This window comes from Pristis pectinata, chromosome 4, assembly GCF_009764475.1.
Source record: "Pristis pectinata isolate sPriPec2 chromosome 4, sPriPec2.1.pri, whole genome shotgun sequence".
Classification (NCBI taxonomy): domain Eukaryota; kingdom Metazoa; phylum Chordata; class Chondrichthyes; order Rhinopristiformes; family Pristidae; genus Pristis; species Pristis pectinata.
Window position 1 is genome coordinate 69,463,933 of NC_067408.1, and position 21,868 is coordinate 69,485,800.

General features: G+C 39.3%; 1 protein-coding gene across 2 annotated transcripts in view; it reads right to left on the bottom strand.

The window, feature by feature from the left end:
- Window positions 1-557: 557 nt before the first annotated feature.
- LOC127569274 (uncharacterized) overlaps window positions 558-21,868 on the bottom strand; it is a 106,869-nt gene continuing 85,558 nt past the window's right edge. For both annotated transcript variants that reach the window (XM_052013759.1, XM_052013760.1), the window contains 2 exons: window positions 2,654-2,857; window positions 558-885 (listed from right to left, as the gene is read on the bottom strand). In XM_052013759.1, the coding sequence (XP_051869719.1) occupies window positions 701-885; window positions 2,654-2,857 (389 nt within the window). In that variant the 3' untranslated portion in view covers window positions 558-700. The remainder of the gene's footprint in view (window positions 886-2,653; window positions 2,858-21,868) is intronic.

The following is a 21,868-nucleotide window of genomic DNA, read 5'->3' on the forward strand; positions in this document are numbered from 1 at the left end:
CAACAGGCATGTGTTAAGATTGACTTGCCAGCGTGTTGTAGCCTGTATGGCAAATCAGCTTAAAAACCACAACACTGGGAACCTTACAGGTTTCCAGCATGATTTTCAATGACCATTTGTCTGATTTCTGCAGAGGGGGTTGAAGTTGTCCTGTGCATATTTTGGAGATCAATAACCATGGAATTCATGAAATGATACTGCTGCTGTTCTTATAACCTCATAATTATAATCACTGTGATGATATTTTGATATTTATTTCAGCAACGGTACAGGTGATCAACCTTTCACAAAGTATGGGTACTGGGCTCTCTCCAACTGCAGACTATTTTCTATGTTCAGGGATGCATGCAACTGTGTAATACAGTATTTTGTTTGTATTGGTCTCCATTGTTAAAAAGGCCTGTTTTTTAGATGTTTTCTCTGCAGATAAAGTGAACATGGTATGAAAATTTAGCTCTTGCATTATCATTGTAAATTCTCATTATTGAGACCCGAGTAATGATTTTGTAACATTCTAAGCCTAACACTAACTGACAAACAGTAAATGAAACCACCTCTTGGATAATAATGGAATGTCCACTTTAATGTTCCTTCCATTAGATTCTTCCATATTTTCCTTATACCTCAGAACAGCATACAATTAATACTTGGAATTGCGTCTATGACCACGTAATTACAACGTGCATTCATTTGCTTCATGTCATTCCATCTCAGCTTGGCCTGGGTCAGGTGATGAATAATGTTTAAGGAATGATCTTCCTTGCGGTGTCTTCTTTAGTTCATATCTGAGACATCGAATGACACCATTAATTGCATCAACACATACTTTCCAGTCTTTGCCATCCTCAGCCAGGTCAAAACCTGCAAAGCAATCGGCTAGAAATTCTGTGGATAAATAGAAAACAGTCAAAATTACATTTTTACATGATAAATGACTTTCAGAATTTTTAAGGTTTTACTTCTTTCAAGCATCTTAAAATGATTAAAGAAACACATAAATCCTCTGAGAAAGGTGTTTATGGAGAAGATTGCGGAAATCATGGTAAGCCTATGCAAAATGCCAGAACATCTGGAGAAGGCTTTGAGTAGAATAGAAGGAAAAACATATGTTGGAATTCTGGAGTAAAACTACAACTCCTGGCAATGGAGAGTGGGTTGATTAATACCTGGAGGAAAACAATAGGTTAATACTTTTTGTGTGACTGCTTGTCAGAATGGGCATGGTTGAGCTAGAGTCACTTTTTACAGAACTGATGAGGGCAACTCGGTTATTTTATAAGTCTAGTTGTTTCACTAATATGTTTTAGGGAAGGAAATGTGCAAAGTCTATAAATCACAGGAATATGACCTAGACATTGTACAAGAATACCAGGAGGACAAAGTCTAGCTGTGTCTATCCTGACAAGTCACCTCCCCAACATCTGGGGACTGTTGTGGATGGGAATGTTTTTTAGACTCCCCAAAATTATGTTTTCAGGTCAAACATGGGCACAAAAACCTCCTATAGATTGTCAATCACACTTTCTCTTAGTTGTTCTAGCTGTTCTCCTATGTATCAGACAGGACATTAGTAGTACTGAGGGTAACACGGGTGGTGAATGTACTCTGGGTGGGGTAACGCAACTACTGACAGATCTGTAAGTCCTGCAGGATGCAGATCTAGGACTGGGTTTGCACTATGTGCTAAAAGAATCAGTACCTCCTCATAATCAATGCCTGGTACAAAGGAAGACTGCTGAGGTTCCTGTAAACCCCCCACCCCCAGGGCAATGCTCTAGAACACAGCTATTTACCAAATGGTCTTTCAAATGAGTCATAGAGAGATACAGCATGGAAAAAGGCCCTTTGGCTCACGGAGTCTGCGCTGACCATCCATTTACACTAATCCTCCATTAATCTCCTGTTTTCTTCCTCTATCACAATGTCGGAAGTAGTTCACTGATCATTGCTCACTGTGCTTAGCAAACCTCAGACAATGAACCAGCCTAAACCCAATTACAGCAAGACCAGGACAATATTGAGGCTTGGGTTAATATATACCTGGTAATGTACAAGGACTAAGTGGCAATAATTTCCAACGCAGAGCCTAGCCACCTTGCTGTTTTAACTTTCAGTGGAATTATCATCACCTGAATCTCCCCCATTAACATCCTCTGGGTACTGTTGACTGGAGGATCATCTGGACCAGGCACACAAATACCATAACTATAAAAGGTCAAAAACTGGATATTCTCTAGCAAGGATTCCACTTCTTGACTTTCTGATTCCTATAATTATTGAAAAGCACATTTCCAAAATGTGATGGGATAGTTTCCACTTGCTGAAATAGGTATGACTGCAACAACACTCGAGAGACAACGCCATACAGTGCAAAGGGATTTGCTTTATCAGCAGATCTCCACTACATTAAACATTGCACAAGGTTTGTGGAGTTGAGGACTAGATTTGGCATTGTAATTATTGCAACTGACCTTGAAGACCTTTTCAAAATTATCTGGTTTATTTCATATAATTCAATTAAACTATAATGAAAATGAACTTATGAATTCGACTATATTCATTTTATACATAGCATTTCAAATTATGCCCATTTTAAAATTGAGAAAAAGCTGCATTGAGAACAAGACATCAAATTCAGTCAGCTGTAGCTCACCTCGCACAGCATTTATCTTATTACAGTCAAGCGGAGCTTTTCCTTTCCGAATTGCTCCATACACATTACTCCTGAGAAGCACGCTGTCTGGGAAGAGGTGTCTGATGAGGAAACGGGCTGCCAATTCAGGTCGTGTCCTCTGCTTGGCAAGATGGATCACAGAGGCTGGCAACTCCACTTTCCGGTCAGATCTTCCGAGGCACTCTGGTATGAAAAGGTAGATTACATGTCATCAATCAAATTGTGAACATGAAGGGCAAATTTCCAACCTGTGGAAAAATTCCCCAGTAATTCTTCCTATACACAATAACAGGAAAAGAATTGACTCACCCTCTACAGCGTTTTATACTGATAATTCAAAACTTCCTATTGCATGGTAAAATCTGGGCTCACCGCTCTGTTACAAATTATTTTACATACTTGTTGATTAAACTACATATTTCAAGTAAAAGCTTGTTAGCTTGGAATAATTCAGATGCACCTGATCATTGCTTACAATTTTTTAAAAACGAGGAAATACGGAAAGCAAGCTAAATTGGAAGGTTAGTTTCACAGAAACACAAATAACATTTTCCAGGAAGCATCATTATTGTCCCACAAAATGAGAAGTGGCACTTTTTGTTTTTAGCTTCATATTGTTCTGAGTTTTTGTAGACAATACAATTACTGAAGTAATCTCTTGGCCAAACTGCTTGTGTGGTGCAGAAAGCAACGATTAGTCAGTTGATTGCCCACTATCCAAGTAAATCCACTTCCAGTTTCACTGAAATTTCTCTGGTGTTATGCTTCAGTGGTTTGACTTCTGGTACTTTGCAGCATGCTGCATCTTAATGACTGTTCACTGGAATATAGGGCAGGAGCAGAAGTAATGTTAAAATGAAACTGCAGCTGCTGGAATCTGGAGCAACAAACGATCTGCTGGAGGAACTCAGCGGGTCGAGCAGCATCTGTGGGAGGAAAGGAATTCGCAGCAGGTCGAGTGGCATCTGTGGGAGGAAAGGAATTCCTTTCCTCCCACAGATACCACTCAACCTGCTGAGTTCCTCTGGCAGATTGTTTGTGGAAGTAATGTTACTTTCCAGTGTCCCTGTTACAGCATCTGACTGATTTGGAGGATGCAGTCCTTGAGTGAGAATGAGGTCACCCTGCTTTTCCTGCTTAATTAACAGTTCACTGTACTTAAAAGTACAACTCCTATAAGGCTATTCAGATCAAATCCCTCAACCAATAAAGACACAATGGAAATAAAGACAATATGTTAACCACCAGTGATCTCAATGAAACCATTTGGTACCAATATCCATACCATATTTGCTTACAAGTAAAATACTTTAAAGACTGAAGGAATGGGATGCCAGCCTTTGTAGGTCGGGGTAAGTTAAGTATGCCCATGGTCTGCCACTCCCGAGACCTTGCTTGGCACCACTTGTATCTCTCCCTGATGCACGTGATATGTATTCCAATGTCTTAGTTACCAAGAGATAGGAAGGCAGTGAAGACTAATTCCATAATATGTAAATACTTCTACTCAATCCAGCTTTGTTCAATGTCATGAACTATATTTTAGGTGGGAGGAGATTTTGCCCTCCCTAGCAGTTAATTTCCTAGCTGACTTGAAGCCAAGTCCCAGCATTGTGGGGTCCCACCAGAATTTATATCGCCTTTGGATTTCTTACACTTGGCTTCTGTCTCACTTTGTGCTATTTTAGTTGGAGCACAAAATGAAGTGATGTTTATCATTGATCTCAATAATTATTTACTTTGGTCATCCTTGTATGACTGGATATTCCATTTATTTTAATGATAAATCTGAAATAATCTATCTATAATCTTTGTTGGAATAGATGATTGAGAGCAACAATTATAAAATCAGTTTAAGATTAGCTTACCAGTCTAATGCATTTCCGGAGGGGAGTGTATTTCTGGAATGTTACCTTCAAATTTGTAAAGAGGGCAGTGTGTTTTTCTGTAGTCCATACTGAGACCAATATGCCCATGGAAGATGGCTTTGTGTTTATATATCATGGCATTAGTACAGCAATTACATACACAATGATTACAACACAGAAACATGCTTTTAGGACTAATGTCTGCTGGTACTTATGATCCACATGAGCTTATGTCCAACCTACTACATCACCCCTATCAATATATCCTTTCAATTTCTCCCTCATGGGACTGTATCAATGTTACCTCCAGGTGCCATAAGTCCATATTCTTCTGACAAAGCTTCCTCATTTATACTTTTATAGGCAAAAGCAAGCAGATTAATTATGAAAATGTGAAATAACTATCAAGAAGTCCAATAATAACATTTCTTCTTGCAGGGATGTAAACTAAAGAATAGTCTAAGCATTCTTATATCAAAAAAGAACCAGAAGTTGGTTAAGGAGATTGTCTATTTATTAGATAAATTAATATTACTTTGGTGTGCTTTTAATATCATAAATATTATAGTTGTGCTTTCAACACTGAAATGAAGGAAAAGTGTTACCATTAATTATTCACCAGAGGTCAAAAACAGCATGAATGTTCCATGTGGTCACCAAATACACATCTATCACTGGCAACAGATTAAACTTTGAGTGCTCAATATTTCTTTGTAGTTTGCTTTATCTAATGCACCAGCAATTCAATTGTATTTCAAGCACTTGTTCAGTGACATCTGAATATTTTCAGATACAACTTATTTTCTCACCACTTTTTCTATTTTGCTCTTGCTGATGCCAGACATCTGTTGACCTGCACTGCAGCATCTCTCTGAGACCCTTGTTGACAATCTTTGTCAGTTTTCCTACAACTCTTGAGATTTCAAGGCAAACAATGTCACTGGTGGGAAAAGATCAGATTACATGCATTGAGTATCAGCAGGAAGTGCTTGCAGGTCAAGTGTAGCTAGTTTGATTAAAAACAAAGTAGATTCTCATCAGTTCTACCTTAGGAACAGTGCTGTGTCTCACAGCATTGTGACATTGCAGAAAAAAATCCTGCAGTGGAAACATGTAACTTTGCTGGATGAAACTCGGAATTAAGAGCAAGGAACATCATTTGTGAGGTTCACAGAACAGTGATGTCAGGTTTCCCCAAGCGTGTCCATGGTCATATTGACATTGTTAATTTCACCGCATTGTTCTTATTGATGTGTTGCAAGTTCCTGTAGCTAGTGGCATTTAGTTTAGTTTGTGAGATCTCTGAAGCCATTTCTTAAAGAAACACACGACCTGCTGAGTTCCTCCAGCATTTTGTGTGTATTGATACAAACACAAGTTACACTCTGAAAAGTATGGGACAAGATTGCCAATGAATGAATATTGCAATGATGGGAAGGGGACGAGGAGGTGGGAGAGTGATCCTAGGGGCTTAAAGGGAACAGGACACTCACAGGAGGCTTTTCTTTTGTGCAAGTTAACCACAAGGACCATTGAGGACTACAGCCAACCACTCCTGACAGAAGGCTATCAAGTAGATCTATGAATCCTGCACCTTGAAGCCTGCAACACAGGCAAATTCCTGTGGCTGGTCTGCCTGCTTCCGTGCGCTGAAGGTGATCCAAAAGCAATGGGGCTAATACGATTGCCTTTCGTTCTCAAAACGTGGAAGGGAAAAAGTTTTCCCAGATGAATTTTCCTGAACACCACTTCCAAAAAATGTACATAACAATAATTTCCATTTGTCTAGTAAAACATCCCAAGGCAGCTAAATACGGGCATTAAATTACATTTGTGGTTGAGCCACATGAGGTAATTTGGCGGTAGATGACCAAAGGGCTTATCAAAGAGGTAGATTTTTAAGGAATATCTTATAGAAGGAAATGGGGAAGTTAGTCAAGGGGATATACTGAATGAACATGAGAGCTTAGGGTCTTAGAAGCTTTTAAGGAATGTTTTACAGGTGTAAAGTTGGGAAAACAGCCAGGGAGATATTTTGAGCGATTGTTAGGGTTTAAGGCTAAGGAAGCAAGATTGTTGAAGGTGGAGCATTTAAGTTCAGGGATAAACAAGAGGCCAGGGTCACAGGTGTTAGCTAGCACAGCAGTGATAAGTGGACTGGTGCAAATTGGGACACTGTTTAGGATAACATCAAGTTTACAGGACATAGGATGAGGGTGTCCAGCCAGGTGTTGGAAAGGCATGGATGAAGGTATCAGCAGCAGATCAGTTCAGATGTTGTTATGGAAACATGAATAATGTCAGGCAAGTCATTGTTTAAGTTCCGCTACCAGTACTGTGTGTTTGGACCTGTATGTACAGAATGACCATCAGGTCAATTAACAGAGGGCTTCTTTGAATCATAACCTTCTTAAAAGGAAAGGAGAAAATATTATGTGGGAAATGGGTCCATGGAGTTCTTTCAAGGGTGTGTATAGTACAGCTGTGATAAAACAACCTTCGTGTATCAGCTGACTTGTTTAATCAGAGCACTTCTGGACTATAAACATATAAATTATCAACTTGGAGCTTTTTCTTAAGTGACCTATTACCACATACTTTATTAATCTGATCAGCTGCAAGCATCAATGCCATTTTAGGCTGTTGTTAATTTTTTTAATCCTGAAACCTTTGAAATACTTCCAGAATGTTTTATTTCATAGTGGTGATAAACACAGATGCGGTGTACAACTTAAAACAGATACACTGCTGTGAAGTCCTTGAATGGAATGATGATCACTCCCAGTTACTGGGTTCTTACAAAGCAAAATTCTATTGTATCGTCCTTGTGCAAGAATAACATTTTTGCTTGCCAGTCCTTTTATGGGTGTTATTAATCTGTATTATTTTTATTCAGCAGAGCAAATATCATTAGAGGATCTGTGCAAGAGAAGTTTTATTAAGATGGTTGTGCAATATAGCCACAGACGAAGAGTATTTCCTTTCATAAAGAAAAGTTGGTTATGAAATGTGGAGGATTTTCAGTGGGGAAACTATGATGACTTTGAGAACTGGTTATTGAATGGAAAGTGTGGGAACAAACAAATCCTTCTCAGGTGAAGAGACTAGTGGGGTACTGCAGGGATCGGTACTTGGGTTCCAGCTGTTCACATTGTCTATCAAATATTTAGCTAAGGGAACAAAATATCATATTTACAAGTTGCTTATGATATTAAACTAGGTACGATTGTGAGTACAGAGGAGGATATAAAGAAGCTTCAAGGGGATATGAAGTGGGTGAGTAAGTGAGTAGGAGAGAACATGGCAGGTGGAATACGATGTAGAAAACTGTGTTGTCATCCACTCTGCTGCACATGGAGAAAAGCAGAGTATATTTTAAATGGTGGGAGATTGGGTAGTGATGATGTTCGAAGGGACTCAGTTATGCAAGTACACCAGTCGCTTAACAGTAAGTGCAGCAAGTAATTAGGGAAGCAAATGGTAGTTTGCCTTCATTGCCAGAGGATTTGGTCCACACTGGATCTTACTGCACAATCATACCATGGCCAATTTCCAGTATAACAGTGAGAAGACTAACATGCTCCATCAGCCTGTTGTGTACCTTACACTTGATCCACCACAACCACCATAGAGAGAAAGACCATGGCAATAGTGGAGTACATGTTATCTCAGTAGCCACACCTATCAATGTGCTAACAGTGATTGTGAGATTCAGCACAGGATCCTGTGCATAAGTGCTTCCTTTGTGAGACTGTTATGACACAATTACACGATTGTGACCAAATAAGAGACGCTGAGATCCAGACCCATAATACAGACATCATCTAAGGATAAGAGACCTGGGTGGTGTTCGACAATAGCTCAAGAGTTTGGAGAGGTACCAAATAATGATGCCTCCAGAAGATCCCTCACATCATATCAGTACCCTTACTGAAGTCAATGTAAACAGAAATGAAGCAATGACCCTCATGCAGCAACTCCTCTGGTCTGGACATAGTGTGTAATGCCAGATTCTTACATCCACAAAAAGGGCCTCCACCCCAAGCTCACCCTTGGTCAGAGGTACTGCAGTGGTCAGAAGAAACATTACAAGGAAGCAGAGATAATGTTATCACTAGCTGGATGGACCAAGCTGTCAATTGATCTTAATGGCCCTACAATCTCCATCAAGTAGTGGCCAGCTTGAAGGAGACAATTCTCCTCTCAAAGCTGAAGTGGGAGCGAGCAGGAAGGAAAGGGAAATGTCCAATGGCAGCAGGCAGTGGACTCAAGAGGAATGCCTGCACCTTTTGTGGGTGGGTGTGTGATTTCAGGATCAGGTTCCCACTCAGTGGCAGAAGTCAACCTTACTTTGAGGGATCACTGCTCCTGACGCTCTACATTTAAATTCAACTGTGCTGAATTCTCTTCCTTTCTACTCTAAATAAACTTTATTTTTTAAGAAATACTACATGACCACAAATGTCTATTTTAAGTTGCTAGTATATTGAATTTGAACAAGATGAAAAGAAATATAACTAACCACAAAGGATCCTGTCTGGCTTACATATAAATGTGCTCATGAAATTCTGCACCACACTTTTTAGACTTTTCCTTTTCTCAGGTTAGGCACACAGCCAAAGCAAGCCAAATAAAAGATGATCAGATCAATAATTAAAATGCATGCAAACTTTTAATATAAAATTAACAATGAAATGTCACAAAATTCTTTAGAAGGTATTTTTAAATATAATTGCTGTTCTAATGTAGAAACTGTGGCAGTCAATTCTGTGATAATATCTTAAGTCAATAATATGCTTGGCTGGCAAAGTGACACAGCAGTTAGTGCTACTGCATTATTGCTCCTGGGACCCAGGATCATTTCTGACCTCGGGTGTTGTCTATGTGGGTTTCCACTGGCTGCTCCAGTTTGCTCCCACATCCCAAAGACGTGCTGAGAGGTTAACTAGCCACTGTAACTAGGTGGCAAGCAGAATCAAAGGGCACATCAGAGAGAATAAATGGGAGGGCTATTGGGAAATAAATGAGGCAGGGATAGCACTGATGGGATTGCTCTGCTGGGAGCTGGCATGGACCTGATGAGCCAAATGGCCTCCTTCGTGATAAGCAGGTAAAATATTAGACAGGACATGAGGTATAAACCTATGCTCTTGTTCAAGATAGTGCTGTGGAATCTTTCGCATTCACCTGACAGCATAGATGGGACCTTGTTTTGACAATTCAACTGGAAAAAGCAGCACCACTGACAATGTAGCACTCATTCAGTACTGCACTATAGCTCGGGTTCTGGAGCTGAACTTGAAACTGGAGGCAAGAGTGCTGGGGCTGGCAGCACTGAACCTTGGTTGACATCAACTGTGATATTAGCTGTAAATTTTACTACAAAGTGCCTTAGATATCTTCCGTGATACCAGAGAAACCACACTGGAATGTAGCAACAGACTTACTAAGAAAAATATGGAAATCATAAAGATGTCACATACAACTATCTAATCCAACTAAGCATCTAAATTCCATTATTGCTTGATATGGTGTTCCTGAACAGGAGGCATCCAAATAACAGATGTGCTTTTCCAAGTTAGCAGCTGGACTTAGTTTAGCCACATTACAACCAGATGCAAATTCTTGCAAAGCAATGGAGAAATAAAGTGAGTGGTGCAGTGAAAAACATGTTAATTAAAGCAGATTACCCCTATTGGGGGTTGTAGACCAGGTATGAATTGGGTGTGGGCTGGCAAAACCAATATCAACAGGAAAATGAGAACAATTTTAGTAATGTACCTATAAACTTAAAATGATGAGAGAGTAAACAAGTCAAATCAGAACAATCTGTCTCAATGCAAGACTGTGCACAAAAGTCCTGAAACAAGTGGTCATAACAAGAAATTAGTAGTGGTCCTAGCTGGTAAGTAGTTTAGGTAAGACAACTCACTGAAACACAAAGCTGACTTCAACACAAGGAAATGAATCAAAACAGGATCAAAGGCTCAGCTGGGCAGCAAGAAACATTAGTACCCCAATCATAAACAACTCAAACTGAGACTTTTCATCCTCATGCACAGATGGCCAGACAGAAGTTGGCATCAAAATCAATTGCATGAACTCCTGTCTCATCAAGACTCCTTAGATTGATGCCTTGGAAGACAAGGTGATCTCAAATGGAACTGCATGACGAATCTCCCCCTCACAACTCCTCGTCCGAAGCACTTACTGTTAAGTGTGCACTGCTGGATTGATCTTCATTTGCACAATGTATGCAGACCTACTCTGGGAAATCTGGAAATCATAAAGATTCACATATCACAGCATATTGTCTGATTCTCATTCAGCAAATATTCCCTTATGAGAAGACAACAGGTGAAGTGACTTTAGATGAGTTTTGGCCTTGATACATTGGCTCCTTCTGCACTTATCCTCGGTCTAGTGAATTTCTTGAGCCCTTGAAGTCTGTTTTTTTTGACCGTTGGCTGCAGTGAAGTGAAAAACTCTGATCATAACCATCAGTCAGAGCAAAGGCCTTTCTGTACTTCATACAACTTTTAAACAAGGAACTGGCAGAAATTTTACAGAACAAATTTACGAGCTGAAAACTCAACAAAACTTGCTGACAATGTAATAAAAATTGAAACTACTAAATATTTTGTCATCGTGTGCAGGAAGAGCACAAACCACACTAAAATCAACAATGATAATAAACACAGCCATCAACTGTTGGGGCTGGAGTATAGAGCTCACTAGGGGAATAAGTAATCCTGTAAAAATGATGAAAATGCACTAAAATAGAGGCAATGTCCTTTGAAAAGAAACTTCGACTTAAGAATCATACCTCAAATTCTAGGTAAATTCATTTACAAAGACTGCACACCAAAAAGCTAAGTTGTCAGAATATCAAAAGCGAACATAGCTGTTCTGAAAATAGTCCCAGCCCTGTAGCGGTTAGCTTAACACTATTATAGCGCCAGCGACCTGGGTTCGATTCCCGCCACTGTCTGTAAGGAGTTTGTACGTTCTCCCCATGTCTGTGTGGGTTTCCTCTGGGTGCTCCGGTTTCCTCCCACATTCCAAAAACATATAGGTTAGGAGCTGTAGGCATGCTATGTTTGCACCGGAAGAGTGGCGACACTTGGGGGTTGCCTCCAGCACATTTTCAGTAACGCAAAAAGATGCATTCCACTGTGTGTTTCAATGTACATGTGACTAATAAATAAAATCTTACCTTATCCATCCCTCTAATAATGGCCACAGACAGTGCTTGCACCATTCCCCATCCTCAGCACTTTGGTGGCCTTCCTATCATGACTAGGACCTACTCTCTAGAATTCTTTCTGTCTTCTTATGTCTTTTACTTCTCTTAAGACCCTTCTTAAAATTCACCTCTTATCCCCAGATTTGAACACCCCCTCAATCATTTCTTTGACTCGGTGTTTTCTCCTTTAGACTGCGTGGACTACTTTATATTCAAGATTTTACATCAACGTAAAACTGCTTGCCCATTGTTGATAAATCTCTCATTAAAAGCTTCTGCTCAGGATCTGAAGTTTGCTCAGGATCTGCAAAGTTTGAAGTTTTTCAGGCAAAACTGCTGAAAGGTGATCCTTAAAACATTGTAACAATCCCAGAACACAGCAAATATGGAATTTCCATTATTTAGTGGCAATATCTCAGTGGTCCTTTTAATCACCAATAGAACAAGTGGCCGAACAACATGTTTCATTCATACTAATGCTTTGAGCAAGTTACTCCTAATGTTGAAAATCATCCAGATAATCACCCACATTCACTCCCAAGTTCACGGTGAACTAACATTTAACTTGATCTCAGACTTGTTCTTTTTTTTAAAAAAGGGAGCATTGGCAATAGCTACTTCATGGACATGTCAATAAACTTAACATGGAAAATTTGTGTTTGCTGTGTTCTCAAAATTGTTTGAGAACTAGATTGTTAGTATAGAACTGGAAATAAGCAGGAACCAAGTATTACCATCCACAAATCTGCAGGCTTTTACTTATTTTTACTTTATATCGATTATCTTTTGTAAATTTGGTTAACCAGAATTGGCCAGAAAAACCAGAAAAGGAATATTGCTCTGCAAATTCATCCTCTTGTCATTTTACTTCCATTTTAGTTTTCACAAAACATTTACTCCCAAATCAGCCTTGGATGCATCTGCAAGAGCAATAACCCTTTCCTTGGTCTTCTTGTCTGGTTTCTGTTCAGTATCTTCTCATGTATAGCATGCATTTAAATCAGCTCAGTCTGCAGTAACAGAGCTTTGTAGACTGGAAGAGATTTATGTAGATTTTATATGTAAAGTTAAATGAAGTGTTTGTACAAAGGCAAAGATGAATAGTATCTTGTGTTAAATCTTTTTCACTTCCTCTGAACATGTGCACTCTCCCAGCTGAGCTGATGAAATGGTTGTGAGTGTTGTCCTGGTGAAAATGATCATACCTCGTAAGCATGGCAAAGGCTGAAGGCTTGTGACGATCTCAAGAGGTAACGACAGAGGCTTTCCATAGACCACAGGCACTCCTGCTAGTGTTATAACAGGTCCAGTGACATTGTACTATAACATGTTGTGAATGGCAAACTCAGACAGGCACTTCCTTCACTCCTGACCAGCAAAAAACTTCTCATTATTCTCAATATGGACAAATGGAGTGGGGTGATGAAATAGTTGTAGCATAGTTTGAATTTACAGAATGTATATTGTGATTAATAATATGCACAAAAACTTGGCACTTATTCCTTCTGGGGATTAAAGCACAGGGTAGATAAATCCTGCAATTCAGTTTGCAAGTTATCATGTTTATCAAAACACATTGCATAGATCTAAAAAAAAACAATTAAAACATTTCTATAAAGATATTTCATAAATGTAGAATGGCCATGTTGTGGATTCAAGTTCCTTAATAAATCTTTTGCTGTTGATTCAGCTAGAGGAATCCAAAACTGATTTTACCCCTTTACAGTCTGTAATAATGGTTATGAAAACAAGATTAGTTTCCATAAAAAAATGAATATATATTTTGGGAATCTCTATACTTCTTCCATTCTAAGGAGTCTCTTCGATCTCCCATGTTGCTGTTCATAAGAAATTAAAAAGAAAAATTGTGCACTTCACTTTTCCATTTTAAGGTTTCTGTTTTCTCAATGCTTCCAGTCTATGTGATTGAAGAGTTTTTTTTATGTAAGAATACATGGAAATCCTCATTCATGCTTTTCTGGCTACCCATCTGCTGTACACCAGTACACATTCAAAACTTTGCTTATTAATGTAACTGTGCTGTGAATTCTTTGCCGTACCGATAAAACTTCAGCACCTGCTGCATAATGGTTGTAGAATATTATTTGATGAAATACCTTGCCTATTGCAGTCTTTGTGTTCCTTTTTTTTGTTTCTACAGACCTGCAGGCATCCAATTACTACAATATTAAGCCATTGTCTCATATCATCCTGCATCATTCCATCTAGCACATGCCTAACTCCAAAGATTTAGATGGTAGGCTTGAGTCCCACTGAATAAGTGAGGAGGAGCAATTGAAACAGACAATAAAAGAACAGGAACCTACCATCTATAGGTCTAAATTGTTTTGTTCCTCAGGTCCAATTACTTTTGGTACCATGCATGATCTATGGGAATCTGTACAAGGCAAATCTCCAAGGCTGGGTGTAAAGGAATCTACTACCAATGTTCTAGGGGAAAATTACTCTGCAGTGTGAGTTTACAAATTTGGCACGTGAACATCCAGGAAATTGTGTGGTTAAAAAAAATCCACTGACAAGGAATCTTTGTACAATTGGAGCGGCTTCTGTGAGTTCTGAGATTGCAGTTGTGGAGGCCTGTTCCTATCTGTCTATGTCATACTGAAGACCTGGATGCATAGAACTATGAAATAGAGCTTCAACGACATCAATGCTTTCTTTCAGTTTTTCCCTTGGCTAGGCTAGCCATCACGTTGATGGAGAGACTTAAAAGGCAATGGAATACATGTGAGACAGTCATCTTTCAGGCTGTCTCACCATTTTACTTGACCTTTAGCTGGAGAGTTTGTGATGTTACAGAATACAGTAGCATTGATAGTAATTCAGATAGAACAGAAGACAATTTTTTTGAGCCATTGATTATGTGCAGAAGAATAGCACAGTCTGCATTTAGCTTAATATGTGCTGTAGTAGTCTTCCTGGCTGCAGAATTGTTTCCATGGCAACAACTAATGCACCATTGTTTGTTCTGCCAAAGTCTTGATGATAAGTGAACCTTCACCTCTACCACCATTACAACTCTCTTTGTACAGCAGAACTACCTAGCAGGACAATAGTGTGAGATAATCTTAATTTATACAAATATGTGATGCCAGACTTCAAAATGTGAAAGATGGCTCTATCAGGTTTTGGAGTTCACCCTTTCTAAGCACTGCTTCTGACTGGAGCTTATGCAAGATTATCATTAGTTATAGCTGAAATGGCTATGCTTTGAATTGAAACAGCCACTCCTGAAGTCTGCCTTTGTCTTCGAACAAGTTTGGCATGGGTGATTGTCTTGAAACAAAAATAGTGTCTCTCCTTCTTGGGACCTGGATACCGATCTGTATGACTCGATGTTGCTGGTTATATTCCAGTTGTACACTGACAGAGAGAAAGCTTTTTACTGTTGGCATAAACCATGGCATTGTTCTGGGTGGCCATTTGGTGCCAACAGTGTACATTGTGAATCTGGTAATATAATGAAACTGCAAGTCCTGCCCTTGCTGTGATTGCTTTTCAATGGGAAAATGATTGAAATGCTTGTCTTGCTACGCAATTCATTAGTCACCTGCTCAGTGCATCTGTCAACTACAAATAGGCTTGCATTCCTGTTGTCCCCCATGGAATGGATCAAAGGGGACTTTGATTGGTATTAGCAGTGTCCTCTATGTATCATCTGCAGGTGCCCTTGCAGAGTACAGTGCAGTTCAGTAACTGAGCCCTTGCTGAGGCACAGCAATGCCTAGGGTTGTTCATACATTCCTTCTGATTACAGCAGATTTGAGCAGTCCACCTGGTGTTATCAGTTATCTCTGGCATTCCACATTTGTTTACACATTATGTAGGACTTGAACATTTGTCACTTTATCTGATAATTGAAATAGCACTTCTGAAGACTGACCTGGAACCTTTTTTTCCATCAATGAACGTCTGTGTTGGCCATAAATATCACTCATCCAATATTTTTTTTTCATTTGACTTTCAGAACATTTTACATTTTTAAAAAATGATCATAGTGACTACATGATTCTCTTGTTTGTCTGTGGGATATACTGGTGAAGTAGCGTGACTGGTGTAAGAGGCCAAGAGTTAAAGTATGGGTGGAAGTGGGGTGTCAAGCAACTAGAGTTTGTAAGTACATGAAAGACTATGAGCAAGTAATTGAGCTAAAGCCTGAACTAGCCTGTCATTGTTATTACAACTAGTTCTGAATGAATTGCATTTCATGGAGTCTGAAAACTGATGTGCCACTTTTATGAAGTTTCTTTATATGACTGATACTACCCAATTTTGCCAAATGCTAATGAAAACTTAAAAAAACCCTGAACTGAACAAAATAAAAACTCAAACCCAATTTGTGAAAGGACTATGTGCTACAGAGCGGATTTTTAAATTACATGCCAACACAAATCATTGTGAAGTACAAATATATTTACATTCTGAAATGAGAAACAGTTGAGATTAAAATGTACCTTTTTAAACATGTGCCATAAATGACAACTGTGCAGTGTGTTAAATTTGTTAATAAAGTTGACATCATTAGCATGGCTCTTTTGATATATTCATTGTGGACATATGTTTGAGACCTTTATGGATCTTTTACCTTGCATCTCAAGCTAGAGTTTGCTGCTCTCTGATGGCCTGAACATTGCCATTTTACTGTTAACACTGCAGATCAGGTGTAACATGTTGCTTGTACACATGCTTCTTTACCTGGGTTGTGTGTTAAGAGCAGGGCTGTACCACAGCGCTGTTATTAGTAACACAGACAAAGAGCTGTAATCTGCTTTTAATTGCCACGTTAACCCATTTGGTCTTGCCCCATCAAAAATAATCTTTTTGATCCCCATCCTTCTCTCACTTTCTTTGCAACTGAAAACTAACTTTCTTTTTCCCTTTTCTGGTTCCAACAAAGGGTGTTGGACCTGAAACTTTAACACTATTTCTCTTTCCACAGATGCTGCCTGACCTCGTGAGTTTTACCAGCATTTTCTGTTTTTTATTTCAGATTTCCAGCATCTGCAGCCTTTATTATTACTTTTTACTAGGTACTTGCTAGATTCACAGAGCTTTTGCACTTCCTTCTGCCTGAGGATTAGCTACCAGGCTATTTCACAAGTAATGACAACATTAAAAATAATATGTTGCACTTTGGTAGGGAAATAAAATTGTGCCACAGATGGTGAGAGTGATTAGCAATGGTCAATGAAAGTGATTTGTTATAAAATTAATTGCTTACATCAGCTCAAGAGTTTAATGACCATCTCCCAACCCTGCTTCCCTCTGTCAGGAATTTATTGACAGTTTTACTCAGAAAAAAGTGGTTAATGGATGCCAGTGCACCAAAATAGCTTTTTTAAAAATTATGTTTATAATGTGTATTTCATGTTGTATTTTTAAAAGCTTCTGTTAACATACAAAATAAATTTGTGTGTGTTTTTTACTGCTGACAGTAGTCCTAGATCAGCCTAAACTGTATAAATGACATATAGTAAAATCCTTAGGGCTGGGGATAATTACAGTAGCTCATTTCCCCCCCCCCCCACCACCAAAAAAAAGTCATTAGCAGTTTATTATTTGTCACTCCCTAGCTGATTTTTTTTGTTGTCTTTATATTAGACAGAATGCATTCCAAGTTTCAATGTTCTGGCTGTACTCTTAAACATACTGTTGCTATTCAGTTCTGTTTACTTCACCTCCAAGTCTCTCCCCTGTGCTCTGTTTTTCCTTGTCCTCCCTTCATAGGCACAGCTAGGAGGATTGCTGCCTCACAGCTCCAGTGACCCAGCTTCAATCCGATCTTTTGAGCTGTCTGTGTGGAATTTGCATGATCTCCCTGTTTGGGTTTCCCCTGCATGCTCCGGTTTGGCAAGTTAATTAGCTGTGTAAATTGACTCTTGTGAGTAGGTGAGTGGTAGAATCTAGGACGAGTTGATGGGAATGATGGGAGAATAAAGTGGGTTTAGTATAATTGGTACTTGAGGAACTGCATGGACCTGGAGGGGCCGAAGGGCCTGTTTCTGCGCTGCATGACTCTGCGACTTTATTGTACCTACATGCTGTTCCTTCTGTCTGAACAGAAAAGTTTAATGTATGATTTCATTGTGGATACCACTATAGTTAAGTCAACTCCTGAGTGTATAAATGTCAATCTGCAGTCAAGTGTTAATGGAAAAAACAGGACTTTATCTAGGGCAACAAATAATCTGCTGGAAGAACTTAGCAGGTCAAGCAGCATCTGTGGGAGGAAAGGAACTGTCGACATTTCGGGTTAAGACCCTGCATCACAACTGAGAGTGGAGAGGTGAGATGGCCGGTATAAAGAGGAGAAGGGGAGTGGTGGGATTCCGAGGTGATTGGTGGATTGAGGAGGGGTGTAAGATGACAGGCAGGTAGTGCCAGGTAGGGGCAGTGAGTGAGGGTGGCAGGTGAATGATAGATGGAGGCAGACAAAGGGGGAAAGAAAACAGATGGAGCAAGGCAGGGGGAGGGGAGTGTGAAGATAGGAAACAGCTGCTGTCAGGAGGACTTTATTTCGTATGTTCAGAGGCTAATAGAGTCCCAAAGCTACTCCACCTGATAGCAGTTAAAAATTCAGATTAAAAATGGAATCTGCCATCTTCAAATCTGTAAGGCTCAGTGCTATGGGGATTCTCTTTCTCAAAGGATGGTGGATGTAGACACTTGGAATATTTTTAAGGCAGAGGCAAATAAGTTCTTGATAAGCAAGGGGGTGAAAGATTTCTGTGGGTAGACTGGAAGGCAAAGTTGAGGTTACAGTGGGATCAGCCATGATCCAATTGATTGGCTGAGCAGTCTTGAAGGACTGAGTGGCCTACTCCAAATACTAATTTGTGTGTATACATGTTTGAATAAGTATCCTGGGTCGTGAATTTATTAATTGAGCTGGAGTGGAACCAGACTGACTGCAATTACCTATTGAGATCGAATAGGTCAAACATACAGTTTGGCAAGTTAACCAATCAACAGCATATTTGTTTTAAAAGAAAGCACCAAATATTAGCTGTCAGCAGCATCAATGTAATGCCTTTCCTCTTTTTCTAATCTGATTGGTTTCTGTCACACGGGTGTTTCGGACAACAGTGAAGAATGGCATAGCAACAGAGTTAATGGCTAATGGTAACCATGTCATTTTTCACTGTCATTCTTTCCATAGCTTCAGGTTCAGAACTGAAGTGGAAAATAATAATTTTGAACCAATGGTGGTTTGCTGCTAACTGAACTACCCACCTTGGATACAGCCTTGATAGCCAATCAACTCTTCATTTGCTCATTTAGATTTGTAACAATTTACTCTCTTTCTGCATCATTTTATGGAATTTAACGGTTGGCTGTTCTGCTGCTTTCTTATTTTCCATGTTATCTGGTCTGAAGCCCTTGGGAAAATTGGAGGAGGGTGAACAGATTGCTGTCTGATGCTGCTTGCAAAAGGTACATTTCACAGCAGTGCTTCAAAGATTGAATTCCATTGAGCTCGAAAGAAAACCCTAAGCAAGGAAAATAAAGATAAGTGAAATTGTTACCACTGTGATACACTAGCCTATTTTTACAAAAGGCTGCTGTGTTTGAAGCCTCAACATAGATATTTCCTCTGATTACATTGCCCGACTATTTTGGATGAGCTTTTTTCAACTAAAGAACAGGCTGCTCTTGGTTCAATGGATAAACACATTTCATAGTGCAATGCTGAAATATACAGATCTAAATTTAAGCCAAGTCAACTAACCTGTGTTCAGAGGAGGCTAAACATTCTGGTGCAGAATTTTGCTTCCAATTGCTAAAAGTGACCCCTGTTGATGATATGCAAATTCAGATGAGTTGAATTTCATCTGGCAATGCCCTGTTTAATGTATTTGCACAGAACTCCTATGGGTCTTTCAATGTAGCTTTTCCCCATATTTTTCTAAAAAACATAACAACCATTTTAAAAAAAAGCATTGGCAGTGCTGAGAGAATATTCAAAATAAATAAGCTAGTTACAATGCATCCAGATGCATCAATGATTGTCAGTTTGGTAGGGCACTCCAAGGTAGATAGTGCCTGTGGAACAACATTTAACTGGGAATCTCTGGCAGGGATGGAGAAGAAAACTGAATAAATGAATCGTACTAATTAATAACAGCCAAACTTGGTTAATGTTTGGAGAAGAGATTAGATCCTGCTCCAGATCAGCAACTAATTGAGGTTTCTGCTGCTGTCTCCACCCAAAGAGCAAAGTGCTACAAACATTAATTTCTTTCTTTATATAAAAATGGATTTGCTAATTTTTTTCACCTTATTTTCAGATAAGAGCGTGCCCTTCTGTATATTTTAGCAGTGACCTATGACCATATTCTACACTTCGTATTATTGTAGCCACTTAAAATAGATTTAACTATATTAAAATAATTTAATTGTTTTAATTTTTAGGCAGAAATACAATCTGGTAGGAGTAATCTTCCAATGAAAAAGCAATTATATAAAACCAGAGTTTCTGTATCCTGTATGTTTTAAATTTAGTTAAATTCAGATATTAGAGCAGAATTCAGATGCCTGCCTATGACAAAGAACATTAAATTGCTCAGTGAGATAATGGCCTTGAAGTCATTCCTGGGTAGACGTTAGAGTAGGCAGTTGAATGGTATTTTCCTAGCATTTATGGTATTTTTGAAAAGGTTTACCTTACAATGCATTCTCTCTCTCACTTTCTCCCTTTAATTCTTTGCTCAGTTTAGTGAACAATCAGCTTTTACACATCTGTAATAATTGACCCTCAATCCAACTTGCCATCACTTTCTGCCAATGCTGATGACTCCCCATAGACATTTAGCAGAGATCAAGGACGCAACAGGGCAGGGACAAGGTTACATCCCCTCCCCCAATCCACAATGCAAATATTGCTCATTCCTTTTCCTTAAATTAATGATTAGGAAAGGAGAATTGAAGCTTCCCTGCCAGAATTACCAGTTCAGTGCAGCAGAAGTCATGACCATACTAATACTTCTACCATAGTAGTTGATTTTTGGCAGCATTACAAGTCAGTTTATATGCACAAAGGTAAAAATACTGGGGATAGTCATTCAGCATTTACTGACAGAAGCAATAAGCAAGGTTTCAGTCTTCAGAATTGAAGACAAAGCAGCATGATATTTAGAGTGATGAAAGGAATTGATTGGGGACTTCAGGAAGGGGAAGTAGGGAAAACACTCACCAGTCTTCATTGAGGGGTCAGCGTGGGAAAAGGTGAACAGCTTCAAGTTCCTGGGTGTCAACATCTCAGAGGATCTATCTTGGGCCCAACACATTGATGCAATCATGAAAAAGGCACGCCAGCAGTTCTACTTCATTAGGAGTTTGAGGAGATTTGGTATGTCACCAAAGACTCTTGCAAATTTCTACAGATGTATGGTAGAGAGCATTCTGACTGGTTGCGTCACTGCCTAGTATGGCGGCTCCAATATGTAGGATCGAAAGAGGCTGCAGAGGATTGCAGACTCGGACAGCTCCACCATGGGAACAACCCTCCCCACCATTGAGAACATCTTCAAAAGGCAGTGCCTCAAGAAGGCAGCATCCATCATTAAGGACCCTCACAACCCAGGACATGTTCTCTTCACGTTACTACCTTCGGGGAGGAGGTACACAAGCCTGAAGACCCACACTCCGCATTTCAGGAGCAGTTTCTTCCCCTCCACCATCAGATTTCTGAACAGTCCATGAACACTATCACATTATTCCTCTTTTGCACTATTTATTTCTGTAACAGTAATTTTTATGTCATGCACTGTACTGCTGCTGCAAAACAACAAATTTCACAACATACAACAGTGATAATAAACCTGATTCAGTGAGAAGCTATTTCTTCTAGTGAGGAATCCCAGAACAGGTGGAATAATCATAAAATTAGAGCTGGTCCATTCAAGGATCATATCAGGAAATACTCCTTCTACAAAATGCTGTTGAAATCTGGAGAAAATTCTCTCCCAAAACCTATTTAAGATAGGTCAAAGAAAAATGTCAAAACTGAGACTGATAAGTTTCGACTATGAGCAGGCCCAGCTTTGGACAGGCCCTAGT